Source organism: Acomys minous (assembly GCF_964271855.1).
Source record: "Acomys minous genome assembly, chromosome: 16".
Lineage (NCBI taxonomy): Eukaryota > Metazoa > Chordata > Mammalia > Rodentia > Muridae > Acomys > Acomys minous.
In genome coordinates this window covers 33,657,493-33,684,209 of record NC_140498.1, presented here as the reverse complement: position 1 = coordinate 33,684,209, position 26,717 = coordinate 33,657,493, and the positions used below count along the sequence as shown (strand labels likewise).

At 44.6% G+C, this 26,717-nt stretch overlaps 1 protein-coding gene across 21 annotated transcripts in view; it reads right to left on the bottom strand.

Moving 5' to 3' along the window:
* The window catches only part of TENM2 (teneurin transmembrane protein 2), a 1,331,021-nt gene that overhangs the window by 187,083 nt on the left and 1,117,221 nt on the right, over positions 1-26,717 (bottom strand). For all 21 annotated transcript variants that reach the window (XM_084761228.1, XM_084761214.1, XM_084761230.1 and 18 more), the window contains one exon: positions 11,960-12,165. In XM_084761228.1, the coding sequence (XP_084617354.1) occupies positions 11,960-12,165 (206 nt within the window). The remainder of the gene's footprint in view (positions 1-11,959; positions 12,166-26,717) is intronic.

The window sequence follows — 26,717 nt, the reverse complement described above, 5'->3', positions numbered from 1 at the left end:
CCCCTCCCCTATGACTGTGCCTGAGGGGGACTTCTTCCCTCTTTATATGCTCATAGGGTATCAAGTCTCTTCTTGGTAGCCTGCTCGACTCATAATTCTAAATGTTTTAACCCACAGTAGCCGGCTCTATTGCTTTTTGGCCTGTGGCAAGGCAAGGGACATCAAGATTGAAAGGCCATGTGAAGAAAAGCTGCTTGTCGCACAGCGGCCAGGAGGTAGGGACAGGAAGGTACAGGGGCAGGGTCACCCTTCAAAGGCCCCAGTGACATACTTCCCTCAACTAGACTTCACCAACCAATAGACCATTCTGCTATCAACCTATCAAGCATTAATCCACTAATAATAAAGCTGCCACCCCAATGACCAGATCATCTCCCAAGAGAACTAGTCCCAAGCCTTCAATGTAGGAGAGTTCATATTCAAACCATAAGAGACACTGTAACCTTCTCCCTCCTCCCTCCTTTCCTCCCTCCCTCCCTCCCTCCTTCCCTCCCTCCCTCCCTCTCTGTCCACCTTAATTTCTGAGACAGGATCTCTCACTAAATCTCTGGCTTGCCATTTCAGCTAGGCTGGCTGGCTGGCTGGACAGTCCCCCGAGTTACCTGTTTTCACCCCTACCCCAGTGCTGAGTATACAGGTACACACTGTCATATCAGCCTTTTTCTTTATATAAGTGCTGGGGATCCAAAATCGTATCTCCTTTCTTGTGTGCAGGAAGCGCTTCAACTACGGAGCCACCTCCCTATTCCAGACACCCCTGTTTCTTAGCTTGCTAAGACCGTATATCTCCTTAAAGTAGAGATTTATCTTCACGTCTACAGTACCGACACTCCACAAATATTTGCTGAGCCCATGAACGGAAGATTATCCCACAAGACAATGCCCTCACTTATGTAGCCTTTTGGTCTAGTCTATGAGCAGAGAGGAAGATACTTCTCTGAAGACCAAATCACCCAGACAGCCTTGGGGGTCAAGGTCAGTCAGTTACACCAATGAGCAACCCAAGTCTCCTCCACCGTGAATAACAGCTGCACCATGAGGCAGTTGCGGCACGTACTCTACTGCTCAGTGTCCCCCACTGACACGCTGTCTTATTTATGGCATCTTCCCATCTAATTGTCTTTAGCCAACTCTTTATCAAAAATGTCACATTTGGCTCCTTGCCCTCCCAAGATCAATAGGACGGTCCCATGCAAAAATATATCAAACGCGTCAGCAAGAAGAGGGAATGAACCAGGCATGTGTCCAGTCACAAAGTCACTCCCCAGGCACTAAATAGGAGTAGAATGGCGGGGTGCTGGGTAGCTTCTTTCCTTGTAGTGGCTAAGCTGTTGGCCAGGCAGGGGCATGGCTTTGGATAAGCGACCTCTGATCAGAGTTTCTACTCTCTCTTCCCTGTGGCGCACTTACTTCAGGGACTTCCCTCTGTGGCCATGTCAGTGTGGCTCCTGGATGCACCTGGTGTCTGCACTCTTATGGCTATTGTCATAAAGCCTTGACATACCGAGAGTTCTCTGAGCAGCAACCCTGCTCAGATAATTCATCACAAAGAAATTATTTTTAAAAAATCCATGCACATGGACCTCAAAGCTGCTTACTGAAGAACAAATGATTTATAATAATAAAGAGGAGGACTGGTTAACATTTTTTTTAAAGCTTAGACTATTTTTAAGACATTTAAAAGGATTGTATGAAAGAATATTCAAAATTTCCCCTCACTATTAGTATGCAGAGATAGTTTTTTTTAAAAAAAGAACATTTGATCCCATATTAAGTAACATTTATTTATTTAGCACAAAAAGCACAGGCCTGTCATGGCATGCATGTTGAGGCCAAAGGACAAATTTTGGGAGCCGGTTCTCTCCTTCTACCACATGACTTCCTGGGATCAGATTCAGGCCACCAGCCTGGTGGGACATACCTATACCAGCTGAGCTATTCCAAGACCCTGACCCTGTATTTTCTTCCTCCTCTTCCTCCTCCTCCTCTTTTTTAAAAAAACCATGTATGTAGTTGTGTATGGGTGTGCACATATGAGTGAGTGCAGGACCCTGAGAATTCCAGAAGGGGGCTCTAATTTTCCTATCAGTACCTCAATAAGAAAAACACAAACCAAACTATTGTTCAAAAAGGCAAGTGGAATCTGCATGGTTTGTTTGGGGCCTTGATTGACGGAAGTTTTGAAAAGCCTGCTAATGGTTTACTTCCATTCTTGTGCCAGCACAACTGTGGGCATTTTATGAAGATTTTTCTCAGTAGTATCTTACAATAATACTATAAGCACATAATCTTCACATGCTCATTTTGCAGAGGAGGGAGGGGTCCTTAAGCACAGAGATGCCAATGAGTTGCCCAAGGCCACACAGCCTGGATGCACTACAAGTTGTAACTGGGCTGTACTGTACTGCATTCTCCGTGTCTAGAACAGCTGTGTAAGTATTCCACAGGATGAGTGTTAAACACTATTTCAAAAAAATATATTTACGCATCTTAAAAATTACAATTTAACTCCACACTGACTTGATTTAAATAGTAGCATCTAGTTATCTGAAGATATTTGGAATGAGTAAGAGGCCACTTGAAGCAAATGTATTTAATAAATGGGGAAATATGTAATTGGGATTTTTACCTTGCAAAAGGAAACTCTAATTAAAAAAATATATTTTATTGCATAGTTAGGAAGATTTGGGTATATTTGCAAATATCTGGTAGTTGTTTGAATGAATACTCAGATTTCATACACATAAAAAAATGTGACACTAAATATTTCATTCTGTCTCAGCCTCACCGATTGCCAAACACATCCTGTTTTGAGAGATGTCAAGAGACGGGCATGATGTGAATCTTAGAGTAGAGGAAACACACAGAATAACATGCTAGCTTTTCAGCTGACCAGACCAACACAACCAAAAAGGACGTGTGTGTGTGTGTGTGTGTGTGTGTGTGTGTGTGTGTGCACGTGAAGACTGGATGCCTACATCCAATTTCCTAGGATCTCTTTTTATGTTTTCTTAATTGTCCTCCTTGAAGTACCAATAATGATGACTTTGTTGCCTTCTTCTGTCATAATGTGGGGCTGCTTCTCAAGCCATATTCTTAAATGCAGGTCCTTCTGTAAGTGCTGGACACACTTGACATCTCTGGCACTGCCTTCACTGACTTAATGAAATTCCTAGTTTTGACAGGAGCTGTAATTTTGCTCTGTAACATTGAGGTTTACATCCTAGAGATGCTCTTGGGAATGACTGAGCACCAGAGAGGAAGGTGTCCGACCTTCATGTTCAATGCATAGAAACTCTGTGACCCCCCCAACTACACCCGTGCTTCCATTTGTCAAATGGGGGTGCTACTAATAGAGCTATTGTAAGGATAAACTAAGTTAATTCATATAAAACAATTAGTCTGAGGGACACTGAAGCTCTCAGTAATAACACCAGCTATGATTATCATCAGTGAGTAGAGATATAGCCTGAAATAAATGTGTGTGTATATGTGTGTGCATGTGCGTGCATGCATGTGTGTGTGTGTAGCAAGTTTTTATGTGATCAGATAACATTAACAAAATAAAAGCATCTTTACTTAGAAGGATTTTAGAGGACATTTGAGAGGCCCTTAATTTTTTTTTTGGTGAGGATTCAGAACAAAGTCTTTCTTCACATCTTTGAACACGGATTTGAACTTCTGTAACTGTCATTTATTAGAGGCTTAAAGACGTGCACTGGGCTCCCTCTGCTCTCGGGCTGATGCGTGTCGGGCTGAAGCGTGTCTACTCAGATAAATTCATACAAGCAGCTGCACTGGAGGCTCTTGTTCAAGCAAACGCAGACAGAGCAGAGGCACCTGCTCATGTCAGGATGCAAAACCGGGAGCGGAATTCCGAATGAACACACCATATGTCCCAGAGTGGACATTTTTCTTTCTTACATTTTGCAAACAGGGTCTTTCTATAGAGCTCAGGTTGGCCTCGAACTCATGATCCTCCGCCTCAGCCTCCCACGTTCTAGAATTTCAAGCATGTGCTCCCAAGCCTAGAAGATTAGCCCCCTGCCCCTCCCCCCACCCCTCGACCCCACCCCAACACACAGAATTTAAAGCTTGAGCGAGGTTCGTCTCCTTTTATAACTAAGGCGAGGGTTGTGGGAAGTTGTTAGACATTTTAAATGATTTAACCTTGAAATAATTATTTCCCCTCACTTCACTTTCAAGCTTGTGGATCAATTTAATTGAAGAGCATCCACAGCCTGTAAGGGAAATGATTGAAGAAAGCTCTGCTTCTATTCACAGCCACATAAGTATATTCATTATGATTTTTGTCAAAAGTGTGCAAAGAAAACAAAGTATATGAAATCAATTGCATCTTGAGGTTGACTGAGATTACAGCCATCACCGGAATCTGACTCAGGCTTGATTAACTCAAAGCAGACACAACTGTGTTGCAAAGTCATTTTTCTTAAAGAGAGACTACAAAAATTAAGAGGGCTATAAGAAATATACTAACAAATACCCATATTACACTAATTCAGAGGAGTACATTTTAAGGTATTATATTTATTTATTTTTAGTCTCTTTCTCTCTTCCTCTGTGTTAGAGATGGTAATAGAATATATAATATAGTATACATAAAAATATATACTTCAGGAGCTGCAGAGTGTCTCATGGATTAGAGTGCTACCTGCCCTTCCACAGCCTCTGAGTTCAATTCCCAACAACTACATGGTGGCTCACAACCATCTACAATGTGATCTGATGCCCTCTTCTGGCCTGCAGGTGTACATACAGATGAAGCACTCATATACATTAAATAAATAAATCTTAAAAATATATATTCTTCAAAAATTCAACTTCCAGTTCTATTCTCCTATATTATTCCTAGAAGGAATCTCCCTTGTAAGTTTATTTTTATGAAGGACACATTCTTCTGAATTCATGTGCTTCATATTCATGGATTAAACCAACATCTGACTAAAAATATTTATGAAAAATTACTAAACAGGGGCATTCCCCTTCCCCCTTGCTGTTGTTGCCTAAGCAATACGGTATAAAAACTGTTTAGCCAGTATTGGCACTGGGTTGGGGAATATAAGTTCTCTAGAGAGGGTTTAAAGTGGATGAAAGAATATAACAGGTTTCATGCAAATACTATGCCATTATATAGAAGGGAATTGAGCATCCCAGGATGTTGGTACCCTGGGACCAATCCCCATAGATACTGAGGATGACTATGCAGATAGATGAACATGAATACAGAGACATTAATATTATAAAAACATGTGTGGATTTGGAACTATAAACTATATGTAAATAAAACTGTCACTTTTTTTGGTTTTTACCTGGGGTTCTTCCTGAGACTTTATTAGAAGACAAAGCTCCTTTGCTTAGAAAACTGGCAAATCCCTGACTTTCAGAACATCCAGGATTCTTCCTGGACTAATTATGAGACACAATGGTGTCCCTCTGAACCCAGTCCTCTTAGCTTTCTTCTGTTTTATGAGTTCCACAGAGCCCAGCACCACAGTTTGAAAAACATGCATTGTATCCTTTGTGTGTGTGTGTGTGTGTATGTGTGTGTGTGTTTGTCAACTTGTCACAAGCTGCAGTTATCTGGGAAGAGGAACCTCCATTGAGAAAATGCCTCCATCAGATTGCCTGCAGGCCAATGTACAGAGTGTTTTCTTGATTAATAATTGACGTGGGAAGGCTCAGCTTACTGGGGGCAGTGCTACTTCTGGGAGACTGGCATTGTGTGCTAGAAGGAAGCAGGATGAGCAAGTTAAGGGGAGCAGACCAGTAAGCAGAGTTCCTCCATAGCCTTTTCTAGTTCCTGCCTTGAGTTCCTGTTCTGCTTTTCCAACATGCTTAGATAATGATCAAGATGTGAATCTAAATAAACCCTTTTCCTCCCCAAGCTGCTGTGGGTCATGATGTTTTATCACAGAAAAGAAGGCTTACTAAGACACAGGGATTGTCTGCAGATCGCCCCCGTACCAGCTCTCCCACTGAATCCAAGCATCCCTAGCTGTATTCAGCTAACCACTAGTAGAGCGTTCCCAACTCTGGTAGCAGTTAGGATGGTGCCCGTTCACCATGGTTGGGGTGTTGTGTGTGTCTTGAGAATGTCCTTTCAGAAAGTACTTTCCGACTTCCGGGGAGGGGGGGAATGCAATTGTTTCCACAAGATCTTTCTAAAACACATAACTGCGTAGACATGCCTACCTCACAATGGAAATGAACATCTTTGGCAGGGAGGGCTTCTGTGAAGTCCTTTAAGGCTGACTGCAGGCCCTGGCATTACCTCCAGCCTGCTGCACTCAAGTGGCCAGGAACAGGAGAGTCTAGCAGACTGATACCTGGGTCTCGAGAGAGCAGACAGGCAGCAACAAGATGACATAGGCAGATGGTTGAGACAATTAGTTGCCCCAGTATCTCAGAGTCCACCTCAGCTTGAAACCACAGCAAAGCCTACTTCCCTGGGGCAAGGAAGAACGGAGCAAGGGAAAACAGCATCCCTTTCCCAAGAAGGGTCTTGGGCATTGGAATGAGCAGGGGCAGGAAACGCTGACAGCACTAATCGCCACTCATTTTAAAAAATGTCATTAGGAGGATGCTGTGGATGAGGACAAAAAGGAATGTTTGCTCAGTTCGTTTAATCTGAATTCACACATGCCCAATCTGGAATATTTGCATTTGTTTGCTATGATCATGAGGTGGTTTGTGGCCTCTTGAACAGTTCTTTTCTACAGGTTCGTGTGCATAACCCGTGGACTGTTTTGTTTCAGCCATAGAAACAGCCCAGTGCAAATGAGGGGCTGCTGGCGCCCCGCATACATCTTATTGCTTCTCCACGCCTAGTACCTCCTGGCAATCAAGCCACCGCTTGCTCGAGTTGCCGCTGGAAGTCACTGGGCTCCTGGCTCCTTCAGTCTGAGTGATGAAGTAGGCATTTTTTAATATTTGCTAAACAGGATTGTGGAGAAGGTGAAGTCTCAGCAGGGCTCCCAAGCGGTAACTGCATCTTGTTGTCTCAGGTTAATCATGTACCTAATTTGCCGATTATTGACTTGTTCTCGCAAAGGGTTTTTCCTTGGCTTGACATATCAGCAGCAATCAGTGATGAACTGTCAAGCAAACTTGCTCGCTGCCTTAACCACCCAAGATCCGGACTTGCAGCAACAGACTGTGATGTGAGATTTCCTCTGATGCCTAGCCCCGAAGCCTGGTCACATGCTTTTTTTTTTTTTCTTCTTCCTCAGCCTGATCTGTTTTGTTGCTAGAGCCAGGCTTCAGCAAATCCGACACAGTTTGTAGGATTTCGAATATCTGGCAAGATCCAGCCATCTTCGGCTGTGCATACATCATCCCCATAAGAATTTGAGTTGGTAGTTTAAGACTGACTTATTTTCTTCACTGTGTCTTTAAAAAAAATGCACTGTAGGGTATCAAAAATGCTACAATTAAAGCACAAAGGTAGCATCCTTTCCAACTGGAAATGTTCAAGAAATGGTGGGAATTTATGGAAGGGAGAAGTAATGAATTAGGTGCTGACACAATGCTGTCAAGTATAGGCATGGTGTCTGCTCTCAGGAGAACCGAGCATGGTAAAGGCGATACACATGGGCTTATTTGTAGGAGTGTACACAGACAAGGCACCAGGACTGTCACAGCACTGTGAGGAGAAGTCACCATGGCTTTTCACTCATTTTTTCTGGCCCTCTTCTTTTGGGACCATCGCTGACTGGCCCCCTTATCCCAAAGCTAGGGGTGACTTATTATGCGCAATAAGAGAAGGGATTTAGGTTTCATGTGCCACAGACTTCTTCAGGGATTGGTGCCTTTTCTACACCCCTTCCTTTGCCATGGGGAGCTGGCCTTGTACATGATATTGGAAGCTCTGTAGATATGTGTCCTTGAGTCAGGAGATGACACTGAACAGTCTTTGTTAACACGTGAAGCATAGACCAGAACTTAGTGCTGATGTGAGTAGTTAGAGAATTCTTTTGGGGGGGGCTCTGTGCTGTAAGCAAGCAACCCAGCACCGAGGACGGGGCTCTGTCTAAGGATGTATAGCAATCTTCTCCTAGCTGTGATGACCACAAGTGTATCCAAGCATTGCCAATGTCTCTCCGCATGGTGGGGTTGGGGACAGGCCACAAACTCCCCTGGTGGAGGGTCATTGATCACCAGACTAAGCGAGAAACAGCATTTGCTATTTTAAGCCATTTAGACTGTCAGGATTTTTTTTTTAATTGCAATGGATATGCTTTGCTAGAACAAACATATATAAACATTTAGCCAAAGGGGACTACTTTAAATCACGAGTATTTTTACTTTCATCTCTTTTTTTCTTTTTGTTTGTTTCTTGAACTTTTGGCAACGGAAACAGTTTATTGTTTAGTAAGAAGAAATAACGGAAAACTAATTTTATTTTAAAACCCTGTATTTGTGTAATTACCTGCCTATATCATTGGTTCTCTCTCTCTCTCTCTCTCTCTCTCTCTCTCTCTCTCTCACACACACACACACACACACACACACACACATGCACACATGCCCATGCACACACACACACACACACACATGCCCATGCACACACACACACACACACACACACACACACAGACACACACACATGCACACAGTTTTTTGGAGGTAACTGTATTGGGGATCAAACCCTCGGCTTTGCACTTGCTAGTTCAGTCTTTTCCCATCGAAGTTTCCAATTCCGCAGAGATTTATATTATTTTTCTATTGGACTTCAGTGTACCAATGTTTTCCACATCTTCCCTGTGCTGTTCTGTTTATTATGTACTTACAGCAATGTTGTGGGGCAGGCAACGGGCAAAAGAGAAAGCAAAGGTAAGATGGGTTAAGGAATACATTCCCAGTGACCTGGTGATGGAGTGTCATGCCTCTGCCCAGAAGCACTTTTCCTAATTGCAAGACTCCCTCTCTTACGCCAGGTTGCTTTTGTATCTTTTGTAAAAAACCAGTATGAGAAAAAGTCAGCTGGGACTGACTCTGAATCTTGGGAAATTTAAGCAGGTTAAAAAAAAAAAAAAAGGATTCTCATCTGTATTTAATACCCTTGGACAAGGGTACTAAACTTGTAGGCTCTTGGTCAGAGGTAGATAGTCTATAAAATTTAAACATAGCCATTTCATGCAACACAGTCAATGGGATTTCATCCCCTCTCCCCTCCCTTTCTTTCTCTTTCTCCAGCTCAAATGAGTCACCTTGGCTAGACTGCCAATCCCCACAGAACGTATGTTCCTTGATAGGATATGCCAATAGAAATGAGAAATTCTATAATAGCTTGAGACGTGTGTTAGTCACCTATCCCTGCAAAGAGCTAAGCACTGTCTCCTCTAGGAAATGTAGCTCATCAAATGGACATGAACGCACGCAATGACAGGGAGTGAATGTAAGGATGTGCACGGAGTGGTTTTCCGCCTTCTTCCCCCTTTTAAAGTAGTGCCCTGATAGTGTACCTGTCGTGTGCATTTCTGGGCATCTATACTGTGCTATGCTTACCTGACCCCTCAACACACCATGCGTTTTTACATTGGCAGCTGGACTGAAATCCCAGCTCATATCAGCTCCTTGCTATTCATTTCCCTTCCCTTGAAGTGTTTGCTGGGGCTGTCCCTGGAGTGGAGCTATTTTGAGAGGCCGATCGCTAGAACAATCACGAGCTTGGCAGGAGATGGACAGCGCGGTGTAGCCACAAAAGAAGAAAAGACATTGTCATTGAGGACTGGAGTCCTGAATGTCAGAACAGCAGGGAAACTGAGTAGAGTGTGTCTGTAGCCGCTGTCTGCTATCACTCCGTTGCAGGGCTGCTGTACTGACTTGCTGTAATCACGGCTTTCCCAGGCTCCGGGATCCAGAGCTTGCATGGCAGAGGGGGAACAACAGAGCCGGGCAACATTTTCCTTGCGGCTGACTGGCTGAGAGGAAAGTTAAGCTCAGCTTGTGCCCAGAGGCATGCTCGTCCATTCCCAAATCAGGGCAATAAGCAGATTTCACCACCGTAAATCCTTCATTACGCTGCAGCAGAACCAGCGGAGCCTGAAGGTCAGGGAGTCCTGACCACCTAACAGTCCACAGAACTTCCCAGAGTAGCACCCTGCTGCCTGGCCAGCCGCTCTGGAGTTGCCTTAGGGAACTCCCTTCATTAGAATTCCTCCTTGAAGAGCAGCTGTCTGCTTGGTCAGGGACAGTATTCACTCACCTCTGGATAATCTGTGCCTAGCCCAATAAATATTTTTTTTTCTGGATGGATGGATGGATGGAGGAGTCATTGATTACCACTTTACATATCGGTCCCAATAGCATACACTGTGTATGGTAATAAAAACCTACACAGCCCTCCCCTGCCTCAAAACGAAATAGCCCAAAGAGTCCTTCTATCGATTATTGTAGGCTATAAAGATGGGATTGCAAATAAGTTTCATCTCGAGAGCCAACACTGGTCGATTGGTAGTGGGCTTCCTTGAGAGTTGTGTGGGGAGGTATTTGTGTACTGGGCTCAGTGAGGGAAAAGTGCTGTCATTGATTAGCAATGTCTGCTGTGAGCTAAAGACAAGGATATGGCGGCCTGACTGCTTCCTATTTGCCAACGATTTTAAAGCCTTAATTTTCCAATAGAATTTTCTAGATGAGTCTCTTTCCAACACGTTTCAAAGGCAGCTTTGACTGGACATCTGGGCTCTTTCTCTCTATGGTGTGCTTCCTGAGGGACGTCATAGTTTTGATAGATTTGAGGGCAAATGAGTCAGGGAAAAATGCAGCTTTTCTCAGAAAATATAATTCTTGGGAAAGAAAGCCTGGTAGGCGCTATTTCAGTCCAAGTGGCATGTATAACGACATATATACCAAGAAGCAACTCTGCAGCTCAATAAAGGCTTGTGCATCAGCTATCTACTGTGCTTGTACAATAAGTGAACAAGAAGAGACGCCTCCACCTAGTTACTAGTCTAGCTGGAAATGTGTTGTAGGGGGTGACTAGAATCAGACAAGAGGAGATAAATATGAGTTTCTCCCCTTATTCATAACCCTGGCAACAGTCTCCCTTTCACATTGCAAAGCTTGCCCTGAGGAGCTCAATTCAGGGCACCACAGAGAAAAGTCCCTGCATCCCAGTTCTACACACAAGGGAACATGACCTAGCATAAACCTCAGTGAAATGACTCTTCAACACAAGACACCCAAAAATTAACTTCTAAGCCAATCAAACACTAGTAGGGTGCCGCATCTTTAAAAACAACAATAATTCTAGTAACGCAAATTTAACTTTAAGAAACCTCAGTGGGCCGGGTGCAGTGGTGCATGCCTGTAATCCCAGCACTTGGGAAGGCAGAGGCAGGTGGATATCTGTGAGTTCGAGGCCAGTCTGGTCTACAAAGTGAGTCTCTATTCCCTGGCAAGTGCTCACCTACCATCTGCATCTATGAATTTGCCTAGCCCAGATAGTTTACATAAATAAAGTTGTACAACACGAGACTCTTTGTGTCCGACTACCTTCAGTTAGCGTAGTGTGCCCACACGCGCTGTATCAAATCACAACATGCCATTCCTTTTTTATGTCTGAGTAATATTCCACCGTATAGACATGCCTCCCTTTGTTTAACCACCACACATCCAAAAAGTGCCTTTCACTTTTTGGTTATTATGAATAATGCTGCCGTGAACATTAGTGTGAACTGGATAGAACAAATGCTTTCACTTCTCCCTGAGCGTAGACCTAGAAGAGAAAGTATTTCATCCTGTGGCAATTCTATAGTTATCTTTCCCCAAAACTGTCAGCCTCCCTCTGTAGTGGCTGAATCATTTTGATTCCAGGCATATACAAGGGCTCCAACCTCTCCAGATCCGTTGGTCACTTATGTTTTAACCACAGGCTTTTTAGTAGGTGATGTGCCTGCGTGTGTTGACCATTTGGTTCCATCAAGTGTGGACATACCTGTGCATGAGACGGTGGCAGTCCCCTTCTTATGTAGACACCGAAGAGGGCATCCTTCCCCAGGGAGATGTTGAACTTTAAGAACTGGGGCTGACTGATGTGAATCTGGGACCTCCAAAACACCCCTGGTGGCACTTCCTGTGTCACCCGTCGGCCAACTTCTGCTTCGCCACTGTCTATGCTGCTGTTTTTCAATGACCAGGGCACTGGAACACAGGAATAGAGATGTGGAGTCAATGACATTTGTATACCTTTGTTGATGGCACGTTTACATTTAATTGTATGCCAGAACTTGCTGCTGCTGTTGTTTCAAAGTTAAGATTAAACTCATTGTCTTTAAGTGACAGATAAAGCACTGAGGGTTTAAACACAAATGCTATAAGTTCATACGACAGTGCATCAGAGACCCTGGCACAGTGCTTTGTAGGAATTTACTATTAATCTCCACTGATCAAATACAGTACAAGCTGGAGTCTGAGCCAAAGTCTGAGAAGCAGGCATGAAGTCTCGCCCCCTGTGTAGCTGACATCTTTATTTTTTTAGTTTTCATTTAAAATTTTTTCTCCTCATAAATTATGTCCTGACCATAGTTTCCCTTTCCTCTACTCCTCCCAGGCCCCCTGTACCTCTGCTCTCCCCCAGATTCACTGCTCCATTTCCCTTTAAAAAAGAAAGAAAGAAAGAAAAAAAAGCAGGCCTCCCATGGATATCAACCAAACACAGCATAACAAACTGCAGTAAACCTAGGCCCAAGCCCGCATGTTAAGGCTTGATGAGGTGACCCAGTAGGAAGAAAATGGTCCCAAGAGCAGGCCAAAGGGTCAGGGACACCTCCTGCTCCCACTGTTAGGAGTCGCACAAGAACAGCAAGCTACACAACCGTAATGGATATGCAGAAGACTCATCAGCGTCCATGATTGTCACTTTAGTCTCTGAGCCCTTATGAGTCCTGCTTAGTTGATTCTGTGGGCCGTATTCTTGTGGTAATTGGCATCTTAAACTTTACTAGGAGGGAAAGTGATGGCCTGCCATGTTAATTTGGAGCCACACTTAATTGTTTTGAAGGCTTTCATTACTCTTTCCAGACATAAACAGGTCCAGCCTACTCTGATACCTGAAACAAAAACCAGTCTAAAGTCCAAAATAAATAAAACAGCTCAGCAGAAAATGAAGGCACCACCTGACACTGGATTGGCTCCTTAGGTAGAGGGGAGGGTGGGAGGACCCTGAGAAGCCACCCTTTTGCCTTGAGCCATTGACACCAAAATGGTTTTGTTTGTTTGTTTGTCCCCCTCCCCCCCCCACACACCCAAGACAAGGTTTCTCTGTATACCCTGGGCTGTCCTGGCCTCACTTTATAGTCCAGGCTGGCCTCGAATGCGCCGTTGCGCACTGCTAACTATTATGCCTCTGCCTCCCAAGTGCTGGGACTAAAAGCGTGTCCACCATCGCGTTGATCCTGATATTTTCATTTGCCCATGCATAGCCTTCCTCAGCACTTGAGTTACAGAAGTTTGATTAAACAAAAACAAAGCACCCCACAGAAAAACAAAAGCAGACTTTTTTCTTCCCTTATTTTTTACTTTTCCTCCTTTCTACGTTTCTTCCTCCCCTCCACTCCTCTGTCCTCCTCCTTTCTTGAGAAGGGATCTTTCTCTATCGCCCAGGTTGGCATGGAACTCACTATGTCTATAAGGCCAGGCTAGCCATGACTCATGGCAATCCTCCTGCCGCAGCCTCCCAAGTGCTGGGATCACAGGCGTGAGCAAGCATGCTTGTCTTGCAGTGTCTAAGGTGAGGGAGGATTGCTTCCTAAGAGTGAGCTATCCTTCTGGCTGTATGTCTGAAGGTGGTTTTTGTTGTTGTTATTTTTTATTTATTTATTTATTTTTAGTTTTTTTGTGTTGTTGTTTTTTGTTTTTTAACTAGGGGGAAAAAGAAAAACTTGAGAGTTCATTGTTCCAGAGAATCAAGCTAATTTATGTCATGGAGCATTATTTGCCCCGTCTCCATGGTCAGAGAACACATGGCAGCGGGAACTTGGTTGTGTAGGTGCCAATTTGTGATGACCACAAAGGGAAATATAAACAACCCGCACATTAACACCATCCTGGCCCAAGAGCTTCTAAAACCAACCACAGAAAGAAGCTAGTCCTGTCTCTGTTCCTTACTAGGGGCGTGGATCACACCACTGGTCCCGCATTTCAAGCCTCTTCAGCCCGGGCAGGCAAAGGAGGCTGGGCAAGCTCCCTTTTTAGTGTTCTGCTTTAGACAGACCTGTCCTTCCTGACCATCTCTGCCCACATGTGGAGTCCCACACACAGTACAGGGTCTCGGTGGTCTTGAGACCTTAGAGAACTGCTGAAGACTGGCTTGCAGGCCAGTGGCTCTCTCTGACTCAGCTGAGCTGGCTCTGTCACCGTAACCAACTGTACCAGGATGACATGCTTCTGTGCTCCTGACCCGAGTTTCCTCCTCTGTAAAATGGGCAGGTGATCTTTTTGGAATTCAGAAAGTTTCCCGTGTCAAAATAAGAAAAACTAGAGTGGCTTGAATGCATGAAGTCACCCCGTGTCCTACCACCACCAGGAATGACTTGTTTCTGTTCAACCCAGCAGTAGATCAACAGGGACTCCACTGGCCCCCTAGAACAATGAAATGAGGCACTGGGCTCCTGAGGGGAGTATGGAAGTTCCCACCTGATAAAAGAAACTTGAGGAGGAGTCCTGAGTGGTTTGGACCAGTGGAAACAGAGTAGCTAGTGTGTCAGGCCTCCCCGTTGAATGCATGAGAGCAGACTCTGGCTGCCTTGCCTCATGTCTTACCTTGGACGTTTGCTAAATGTGTGCTTTCTGAACCTTAGTTTCCTTCTCTGTCTAGTGGGGATACTGCTGTTACTTGTTTCATAGGGCCATTATGAGGAGTCAGTGAGTAGATCCACACGGAGCTCTCCGAATCCTCTTGGGCACAAAGTAAGCATTATTAGCTAAGACCCTACACCTCAAACAACTGTTGTTAATTTGAGGGATTTCTGAGATCATGGTGAGTGCAGGAGAAAACATTTGTTCTCACAAGTTGAACAGAAGCTGTGAGTGGTATAAAATGAGAATTTTTTATATAAAAATGTTGCTTTTTGTCTTTGGGTGGATGGAACGTTATATTTAAAACGTTCCCAGTAGGGAAGGAATGAAACAATGAACAAACAAATAAATCAAACAACAACAACAACCACCTCCCTGGACAAGAGTATTTGTGAACCTTTATAGAGATTAGGAAAAAAAAAAAAAGCCAGCAAAGAGTAACAAGTGAGGAAGTGCATTAACTCTGAAAGAGCTTTGAAGACATAAGCTCTATCTCTATGCCTAATGGCACTTGGGGATTAATAGAGAGCTGGCAGATGTTCTGTCACATCTGTAGGCCTCAGAGATGCTGGGTTAATGAAGGTTGGGCAACCCAGGCTGGCAACCTGCAACCAGCATCCTGCAGTGGTCTCTGGAAACCTAAGCGAATTCTGACCCACTGGCGATATGGATGGGAGCCGGATTCCACAGTGGATGCTCTGGATAAATCCAAAAAAGAAGAAGCCTCAGAACTCTAGTTTTAGAGCCACAGGACCCCTCTTTCTTTTTACAGAACTCTAATTTTAGAATGCTGTGTTGAGGAAACCACCTTCAGCTGTTGGTACCTACTCTGCAGCCATACTCTTCTTCATGTGACATCCTCTAAATGAGACACCATGGCACGTGGGTAAGGGATGAGCTCCATGTCTGGGGCGGCGGGCAGCTTGACAGGGCTCAAATCCCGGCTTCCATTACACTGTGACTTCTAGCAAATTGCTTAACCTCTCTATGCCTCCAGTCCTCCATTGTAAAATGGAAGCCCTATAGCTAAGGAGACTGTAGCACCAGGCCAAGTGCACAGTTATAACAAAATAAGTGAGGCCAGTTACAGGGGGTGGAAAATGCTCATACAAGAAGGAAAAACTACACAGAAAACAATCTTTCCTTTTGGAGTTAAAAAAAAATCTTTTTTAAAAGACAGAAACTTTTGTGTATATATGTATACACATACTCTACTATGTATGTGTGTGTACCCATGTCTTGAGACTGTCTAATATTGTATGGCTAGATTTACCTAGAAGAATAAGCTTAAACTTGGAGCTTTGAGTCTGACCGGAGGTTTGTCCTCTATGGTCTTACTTCGCTGGGACACAGACTGCAATACCTTCTTATGCCGCTAGGGGGATCTGCCAGCCTCCACAGCACCCCAGGTGACAGAGGGTCTTTGACCCCGCCCACCATCACCTTGACTCACTCTGCACCACCCTGCCGAATGGGCCTCAGCTCCACCCACCCATCTGGTGGGTAATTTTTCAGCAAGGCCCTGTGACAATTGGGTGACAAGAGAGCCTTGAGGAAGGTTTACTTTGAAGGCTTGCCTGTAAGCTGAACATTTTTTAAAAAGACAAAATTACCGTTTGAGAACTCTACGTGGGATTTGCTATTTAAAGAACCTTCCTTGTGGACTGTTTGGAAGAATTAGGAGTAAAGTTCTGCTGTATTTTTCCTACAACGTGTAATTAATAAACAAATACACCGGGAGACACGGGATACAGTGGAAAGGTCTTTAAGACAAAGAATCAAAAGCTAAGTGTCTGGGCCCTGAATGACCTTGAACCCTTCATGGAAAGATGGGTGGGAATAACTATTCTGAAGTGAACCCCCATCATTGCTTCTAAGAAATCACAATTTTAGGATGTCTAGCTCTTAGGGTACCCAACGTCCTTCTTTATGTAGGAATGGTCCAGGCTCAGAGATGGCGTTAAATGGCATTTTGCTCTAGCCTTCTACGCTACATCTGTAGAACAGGCTGTGGGCATCGTTCTTTAAATAAGCCACAAGGGATCTGCAGGGGTGTGTGCATGGCTGCGGAAGGTGCCCGTTATCGGACTCGAAGAGGGACCATCAGAAAGTGCTTATGTTTGGTTCCCAGGTGCCTTTAATTATAACAGACTCAGCGGCCTTGACGTAAGCTTCTTCCACGGGGAGATGGTACTCTAGTTTGTTTCTCTGGTGCTGTGATAAAGCGCTGGCCAAAAGCTACTTGTCGAAGAAAGGGTTTATGTATCTTATACATCCAGGTCACAGTCCATTACAGATAGAGGTCAGGGTAGGAATTCAGGCAGAAGCAGGGGCGGGAGCCATGGAAGAGAGCTCCTTACTGGCTCGTTACTGGTTCTACTCCGCCTGCTTATCATACAACCCAGGACCCCTGTCCCAGAAGGGGCACCGCCCAAGTGGGATGAGCCCTCCTCCATCAATTAGTAATCAAGAAATGTCCCCACCGACAAGCCTGTAGGCAAGTCTGATGGAGGCAACACATCAAAGGAGGGTCCCTCTTCCCCTGTGTCTCAGGCTGACAACCAAGAATAGCCATAACAGATGGTAAGCAAACCCTTCAAAACGGATTGCCCCAGGTGTGCTGCTGAATGATGACTGTGCAAAACCTTTCCCCTCTCTATAGGTGTATAGGTGTGCACATACATTCATACGTGTAATTTTTATTTTTAAAGTAACTTCAGGTTTAAAACCATTTCCAGAGATACATAAAATTTCTGTAGCCTTTAACTCAGATTCTGCAAGTATTATACACATTAGTTTTAGTATCATTTTTCTCTCTCCATATGTGTATGTATATGTATGCATGCAGTCAGCCCTCCGCATCTTGGATTTCCATATATGTGGATTCAGCACCTCCTGTAGCCAGGCGAGACTTCCAGCAGAGGGAGGGAGACACCAATCCCACCCACAAAACCTTCAACTCCAAATCTGTCTTGCTTATGAGAGGTGTAGGGATAAAGATGGAGCAGAGATTGAGGGAATGGCAAGCCAATGACTGGCCCAACTCGAGACCCAACCCCATGGGAGAGAGGCAATCCCCGACACTATTAATGATACGCTGCTATGCTTGTAGACAGGAGCCTAGCATAACTGTCCTCTGGGAGGCTCCATTCAGTAGCAGATCAAAAGAGATACTGAGACCCACAGCCAAACAATAGGTAGAGCTCAGGAAGTTTCGTGGAAGACTGGGAGGAAGGATTGAGGGAGCCAGAGGGGCCAAGGACACCACAAGAAGACCTGCAGAGTAAACTAACCTGGGCCCTTGGAAGCTCACAGAGATGGAAGCACCAATCAAACAGCATGCATTGGCTGGACCTAGGAACCCCCCCACCCCCACACCCCACTGAACCTATGTAGCAGATGTGCAGCTTGGTCATCATGTGGATGCCCTAACAAATGGAGTAGAGGTTATCTCTGACTCTGTTGCCTGCCCTAGCTGGGCTGCCTTGCCTGGCCTCAGTGGGAGAGGATACACTTAGTATTGCTGCGACTTTATATAACTAGGGTGGGTTGGTATCCAGGTGGGAACCTCCCCTTCTGGAGGGGGGGAATGAGGAGAGGAGAGTGTGAGGGTGGGACTGGGAGGAGAGGGGGGAGGGGGCCTTCGAGCAGACTGTAAAGTGAGTAAATAAATAAATTAAGGAAAAAAGAAATATAGATCAAAACTATACGAAAAGAATTATATCTGTACTAAACACATGCATTAAGCAGCTTTTCCTTGGAGTTCTCAGAACAGTGCATGTAGAGATGATTTAATATACAAGGCAGAATGTGCCTAGGTTATGCAAATAGTGCAACACTTCACATAAGGACCTTAGAGACCCACAGACTTTTGGTATCTGAAGAAGACTGGACCAGTTCTTCCAAGACATGAAAAGATGACAGTGTGTGTGTGTGTGCGTGTGCGTGTGTGTGTCCACGTCTGCACATGTGTGTGCATGTGATTACAGTTTTTCTCTGTAAAAATATTGAGAATCAGTTACAAATAAAACCCTCTTTTACCTTTACATACTTCTGTGTGTGTTTATCTTAAATCAAGGATAGTCTTTTTAAAAAACCACAGTACGGTCATCAAATGCAGGAAACGAACCTTGCTACCACGCAATGTTTAGTTCATAGACCTTATTCTAATTTGCCAGTGGTCACAATAATGTTCCTTATAGCAAAAGAAAGAATTTTCTACTATTTAAAAATAATCATGAAAGTGAACACATTAAAAGTGACAGCTCCAAAAATAATAAAAGAATAATGAAAGAGGGGAGGAAAGATATAAAAAGTACGAATTGCTACGGCTTGCATGGAGACCCACCTAACTGACCACGTGGCTGCAGGCAGGCAGGTCAAGAGCTGGGCCCGTGGCTGGAAACATATGTCCTACTGTTCTATTAGAGCAAAGAGGCAGTACTGACGCTGGCCTGGATCCTACGAATGAAGCTATGAACCTAGGTTCTCCCCAGCCGTACAACTCTCCTAGGACAAGAACATAGCTGGTCCTAATAGGGTACCATGGAGAGGCAGACAGTGAGGGAACAGTAACAGTCAGGATTCGACCTCTATGCGTGGAATGGATAACCTCACATGAGACATTCAGTGGTCTCAAGTTCAAGCTCGCTGTGGCTGGTCAGCCCCCGGATGTGGACCTCAGCACCAGGAATTTCCAGCTCTTTGCCTCTGCGCTGGTTGTCACCTTCCTCTGGTTCTGTCTCCCCATCTGAATAACAGACTTTTGAGGATTCAACCAATGATATACCGTAGACATGCTGGTGTGTCTGAGCCTCTCTAGCCTGTCTGTCACAGCATCCCTGTAAGTCAGCTAGAACTGGGATCTCAGATTTGAAAGCAAAACTTGTTATGGTATCATTTCATGGCTAGACCGCCCAGAGTACGCACAATTAATAAAAGAGGCCCGAGGGCTGCAGTGGGGCTTCATGAAGCCACAGCCATTTTCCAGATCAGCTGAAATCAATGCATAACAAACAGCCAGTATGCTTGCTGCCTGGCAGGGGCAGTGCATAGGTCATGCATATTAAGATATGAGGGCCAGAGCAATCAAAGCTACAAGTCTGCTGCTTCCAAATGGCTCCAGCTGCTTCTCATGTGAGCAGCCCTGTGCACCTGCCTGAGTGAAGGGCAGCCAGACTTTACTTAGTTAACAATGATGAATGAACATGCTAAGCATTTGGCTGGGTCATCTTATACTTAGCAATAAATATTTATCAAGCATCTACTGTGCTACTAGATAAACTCTGGTCCACACAGAGCTGGGATGTATGCCATATTCTCAGCCCATGTTCCCATAGCCCCGATAGTCTGAAATTCAGGGTGATATGGTCTTAATTTTGGACTTAATTGCGGACCTCCAGAGAAGAGACATGACAGAGCATCCTATGATCATCTTGGATAAGTGGGCTCTGGGTGCTGGAAAATGGCTGGGTAAGACATTTTGGCAAGCAGGGCCAGGTCTCGCCCTTGCCTCCTGGAGCTGGGGCCTCCACTGGCGACTTGAAAAATGAAGATGGGGGTCACTGTCCCCAAGAGGCAGATGTCTGAGATCCTATGGTTCTGGACAGCAGGCCCCCCCGCCCCCAGCTTACCAGTGAGATTTGCGGTGTTTCTGAAATAACACTGATGACCAGTTTTGCATGATCATCAACTCTATCACTCCACGGACGATTGCTCACGTAAATGTGAAACTACTGCCTACTTCTGAGACTCATACCTAACATTCCAACCAGTTAAATAAGACTGATGTTGAGAAAAATGACAGTCTTTCACAGCTGCATTAGGACTAATCATTTCAGAACGTGTTACCATAACTCATTTATGAAAACAGGGAAGTTATTCCCCAAACAAGTGATAAAGGGAATGGACTCATAGTTAGACCAGGAAAATGAAGCCTCTTATTAATACTTCCTAAGTTCCCTGAGCTCTGGAGGCTTCCTCCACATAAATCCGCCTTGCAGATTATTCTGCCTCACATATTTTTATCTATTGCAAATAAAGTTGAATTCAGAAGATTGCCTCAGCCATTACATTTCGTTTCCATTTATTTGGGCATTAGAACAACCATCCGGGGGCTTCCGGATAACCAATAGATAACTAAAGAGATCCCGTAAAGAACTTCAGCTTAGCGGGAAGAAATACAGCTGGCCTGAGCTGTCATCAGTCTGGTCAGCCAACCTCCACCCTGTCACCAGATGGCTATTCTCAGGAAAGGATTCCCAGAGTGAGATACCCCACTCCTGTGATGCTGTCTATAGTAATGTATAGCAATGATTGTTCTTAAAAAAGAAAAATCCTCCAGCTCTAGGACCAGTATGCGGCCTCTGTGTATCACCTAAGATGGAAACGGTCAACTCTTCACTGCTTCTAGGTTTCCATTTATACTTCTGACCCTTCGGTGAACTCACTTTGCCTCGCTCTCCTGCTTGGTTTATTAGTATTGTTGACGGTAGCTAAATGTACAGAGTACCTACTATTTGGCATATCATCTCCCGATAGCATGGTGCTTTCCCCATTACTCAGATGGGAGAACAAGGGTTGATGGTAGGTAGGTGCCTTGAGTAAGGCCCTACAGCTCTTTAAAGTGGTCCAGCTGGGATTAAAAACCCTTGTCTAGTGGACTCAAAACCCATACATCTGACTGTTAGGTAGACGGCATTTCAGAGCCCACAGTATATACCGAGGTGGATCTCCAGAGGAGCGGAACCAGAAGGAGAAGAGCTCTGGGTGTAGCACTTCTGAGAAAGGGAGTTGGTGAGAGAAAAGGCAACTGCAGCATGTAGAAAAAAAAAAAAGATGACTGAACCATTTGTACCTATGTCAAGCCAGAGTGATGCCAGGAAGAACAAACTCTATTGCTTAGAGCTGGGTTATAAACCCATCCTTGTGACACATTTAATTGGTACCCAGCTGTAAGAGTGGTAGAACAATACTCGAAAAATGAAAGGAATCGCATTGGTATATTTGCTACTAGATACGCTATAAGGTGATGTTTGACCCCTTGTCCTTCTGGGAACATCACCAACTTTTGGAGAAGTCCCATGCAGAGAAGTGATCATTTGAAACCCCGAGCTGTGTGCATTGAGAAACTGAGTGACAGGAGCCAGAGGAAGAATTACCAACCTCCCTGCGAATCTGGCTCCTAGTACCATGCATTAAGCCAACGAGTAAAACTCATTATGAAGTTTTTGCTGAAAGGGCAAGTGTAGAAAAACATGTTTCTAAACAGAATAACAGTCTTTGCCATTTTTTTTCCAACTTGCATACCATCTGGAAATTCTGATTTTTTTTTCCAAGGGTAGGAAAGAAATGTGCTTCAGGCACAAATAAATGTTTACAGCTGAGTTATAAACCGAGAATGGTAGGGCTTAAAACAGGCAGGCTGGTGGTGATGGAGCTCAAGCTGCAGGAGACAAACAGAGCTTGGGGGATCTGGCCAGCCTGTCTCACACATTGGCCCCCCCAGAAGGGGAAGCCTTGCTTCCTGTTGACCTCGTCCAGGAAACATGTGGGACAAAAATCCTCACCTGGGACTTGTGTTCACTCTTAGAAGGTAAAGGGAGGGAAATGCAGTGGCATTATCATCTGTCTTGCCACTCTGAAAGCTGCCTTCCCTATCGGGCATTCCAGCATCTCCTAGGACGTGGCAGGTGGTGGAGATGTATTAAACAAACCAACCAAGAGATGGTGATGTTAATGATGTCAAAGACTCATAGCTTGTTTGCCAAGTGCATGGATGGTACCGCAGCGGTGTTCTGCAAGGATTATCTCATGTATACTGGACCACAAGCTTGTGAGTTGGAGTTCCATTCCAAAGACGAGAGGCTGAGGGCTGGGAATGGGAAGATGACCTGAGTAAATAAAGTCAATCTGTCACATAGGGATGAAGCTGGGGTTTGTGCCCAGCCAGATCAGTGCCAGTATTCTGTACTGATTTACAGGATTGTTCAAGTAAAGACGTGAAGAGTACGTAACCACTGCTTGATGAAAGAAGAGAAACAAGGGTCGGGACCTTGGAAAAACCGTACTTTGGTATTAGGAAAGGTTCTAGAGAAGTGGAAATGAGGTTGGAAATGATATGGGAAAAGCATTAACTTTTCTTATTAAAGGGTAAAATTGCAAATACTTTTGACTTTGTAAGCTGTACAGTCTGCTGCACCTGTTCGCCTCCACGGTCTGATGGGCACGGCTATGCACCAATAGAAACCATCATCACAATGGGTGGTCAGCCTGATTTGGTCCATGAGATACAGTTTGCTAACCCCAGTGACACACAGGACACTAGGAATGTAAAATGACTGATGGATTTTTGAGAATGATCCATGAAATTCTACTTGAGAGTATATTCTTTCTTAAGATCAGTGCACAGACCCAGAGCCAATGACATGCCCTGGCAAAGCTCCCGCATACCTTGTTTCTGGGCCCAGGCAATCAAGCTTGGATCCCTTTATGCTATCTGACCAGGTCAGAATACTGTATCGAATCTTCATTCTCAAGGCTTATCTAATCTCAGATCTATAGAAAAAGCACTCTGTGTCCCTCTAATGAAGATGTATGAGTTCATTCCTTTGAACATAGAAATACACACGAGATGGTGAGTGATTCTGGCAGTCCACGTGCAACTTCTTCTCAGTGTGATACCCAGGACCATCCACGTAAGGCTTAATTGAAAGAGAGGTGGGGGCGGAGGGAGTAATAAACCAGGAACAACAGTAAACGGATAAGGAAGAGGAAGACACAGTCCCAAGAACACATTCTCCTAACTAATTAATGGAGAGCCCTTCTTTCACTATGGTAGCGGAGTGGGGAGGCTGTCCTGTCTATTAGATTCCTTCCCAAACCAGCACAATGTAAATACTCCTGAAGACCAACTAATGAAATCTCCATCGATAGACCATCTTAGATGGGACTCACATGCTCATGTTTTGCTTACATTTTAATTTGCTCCTGCTGCATACTTACCCAGTAATTGCTTAATAAGATTAACCTCCCTGGCAATGTGTGGTGAATCTTGATTAAAACATCGGAGTGAAGGATTATCCTATACCACAAAAAAAATTGAGGGGGTGTTATTTAATTAACTTATTGCCAATATGTCTTGATTGTCTCTTTGAAACAGTGGGAAAGTGGTCGATGGGAATTGATTTGGGTTATCTAACTGTATAGAATTGGTGAGCGAGGAATGGAGAGGTCACTAGGTCTAGAAATTCAAAACTGAAGTCACTCAAGGACATTAAACAATCTTTCCTGTCATTTTATAAGACTTCCTTAAAGCTCAAAGAGGCAATCAGGTATGTTCACTCATGACCAGAGTACTGTTTTGGTGTTTGGAAAGAAAGCCATTGAGTTTTATTTCATTTTAAGGCAATTTTGAAATTCCACCTTTTTTTTTTTTTTAAAGCCCACAGGACAATGCTTTGGCAAACAGCCCCCCCCCCCCTGTCCTGTAACTCATATAGAAAATACCAGAACCAGTGGTGTTTACAGGAGCTGGATTCTATGTTTTAAAGCACACTGCACAGGACAGGTGAAGATTCTGGTCTCCCCAGATCACAGTGAAAAGGGGGGTGGGGGGAGCTTCATTTGTTACCAGAGCAGTGGTTCTCAACATATGGGTCACAACCCCTTTGGCAAACCTCTGGCTCCAAAAATATTTACATTACGATTCAAACAGCAGCAAAATTACAGTTATGTAGTAGCAATGGAAATAACTTTATGATTGGAGGTTAGCACAACATGAGGAGCTGTATTAAAAAGGGTCTGGACACTAAGAAGGCTGAGAACCAGTGCCTTAGAGACAAGTACTCCTAAGGCTTGTTCTCGGAGGGGAGTTTTCCTCAGTTGTCTGACTGTGATGGTGTGGGATGTTGAAGAGGAATGGGGCTGAGAAACGGAGCATAGAGACAAAAGGCAAGGGGGCAGTTTTCATTTCTGGACTCTTGCGAAGATCACTGGGTCCTGGGGGTGAATGCCACTATTTCAAAAGCATCGGTGCACAGCATCCGGACGCTGCCATCTCAACATCCCATGCCTGATGAGATAATCTGCACCTTCACTTTCAAATGTGCATTCTGTGTGCATTTGCCTGGAAGGATGGGGTTGTTGACTTATGGACTAAAGAACAGTAATGGGTCAATGTAGCGGAGACTCCACGAAGCAGGGCTTCTAAGAGCCATCCGGTTGGTTCTCTGCATTGGGGTAATTCTTCAGGATAGGGGGCTAGCTACTGTACTGTAGGTCATTTAACAGCACCCCTGCCCTTAGCCCACTACTTACACCTCTTCCAATTGTGATAGAACACACACACACACACACACACACACACACACACACACACACACACACACTCACACACCAAACAAACAAACCTTTTCAGCCATTGCCAAATGTCTCCCAAGGGGCAGAAATGAGAGCCACTGTTGTAAAGGAAAAGGGAAGGAGTGGGGTCAACTACTAGAGGTGAATAGATTTCAAATCTGAGGGCAATAAATTTGGCTCTGGGCTTTGTGGTCAGTTAAAGCAGAATGTGGTCAGTTAGGGTGAAATATACTCTCTATTCTGAGACCTAGTTTTACGTACGCAGCAATGGAAAGCGTATGATTTCACCCTCAGATAACACTTTCTCATGCTTACTTAAAGGTAATTTAGCGTTATGATTATGACAGATGGGAACAGTGATTCTTAAAGACTGGATAAAAAGGCAGGTGAGTCATACCCGAAGGTGTAGGACAGCCCTGGGGAGAAAGATTTAAGGGCTATTAGCATATTAAGGTAAGTAACACACACAGAAGGCCGAGGAATTCTGGAGTCTTCTGGGCAGAAAGTCCAAGATACTAGAAAAGCCAACATCCTGTCAGAAGACGCACAGTGTACAGACCCGAATTCAAGTTCATACCTATTCAGATGCCTTTGGCTCAGTTTCTAGAAAATTCTTGGCCTGAATTTCTCAGACATGAGTTTTTCCTGCTTTTCGAGCTTAAGTTAGACTATACCATGCTAGGCACGATAGATACCTAAGAAAGGCTTCTTCCTTCTTTGAAATATTCTAAAGAAGCTGATGTGTGTGTGTGTGTGTGTGTGTGTGTGTGTGTGTGTGTGTGTGTGTGTGTGTACTGGTGACTAAGACACAGACTAAAAACATTCTGTTTGGAGAAGCCCTTTCAATATAAACTCCTCTCTCCTCTCCTCTCCTCTCCTCTTCTCTTCTCTTCTCTTCTCTCTCTCTCTCTCTCTCTCTCTCTCTCTCTCATGTGATTTCCATCCCAAATAACTCAAAAGCCACCAAATTACCAAAAGCCAGCTCTCCTAGCTGTGCCATTGGCTGCTCTTGTCTTTTAATTGCTCCTGTCCCTACCCCACCCCCATGGCTCTGTTTTTCTCTTCTCTTTTTTAGCACCTTGTTAGCACCTATTTTTCTCCCCTACAAGAATACAGTCGCCTGATTGCCTCCACGAACATTTCTATTGTCCTCCTCACTGTTCGGAAAAGGGAAGCTTTGTTGCCGAGTTGTCAAAACTCCTTTCTAATTCTCCCCCAAAGCAGAACAGCTCTGTCTCTTTCATGGCAAGCCAGGCGAGTCTACTCCCCAGGGAGGCTGTATCTCTGGAGAGGGACCCAGGCTAGTGGTGTGTACTGCCAGCTGCTTCCTGCCTTCTGATTAGGCAGGTTTTTTGCTGCTGCTGCTGCTGCTGCTGCTGCTGCTGTTGCTGCTGCTGCTCCAGCTGCTGCTGTTGCTGCTGCTTCTGCTCAGGCCTTGGGATGCTTTCAAGCATGCTACACCGTGCCAGTTGCTGTAGATAGCATAGGTATGCACACTGTTTGCAGCAGGCACTATGCCAGATCCAAGTGACTCCAGC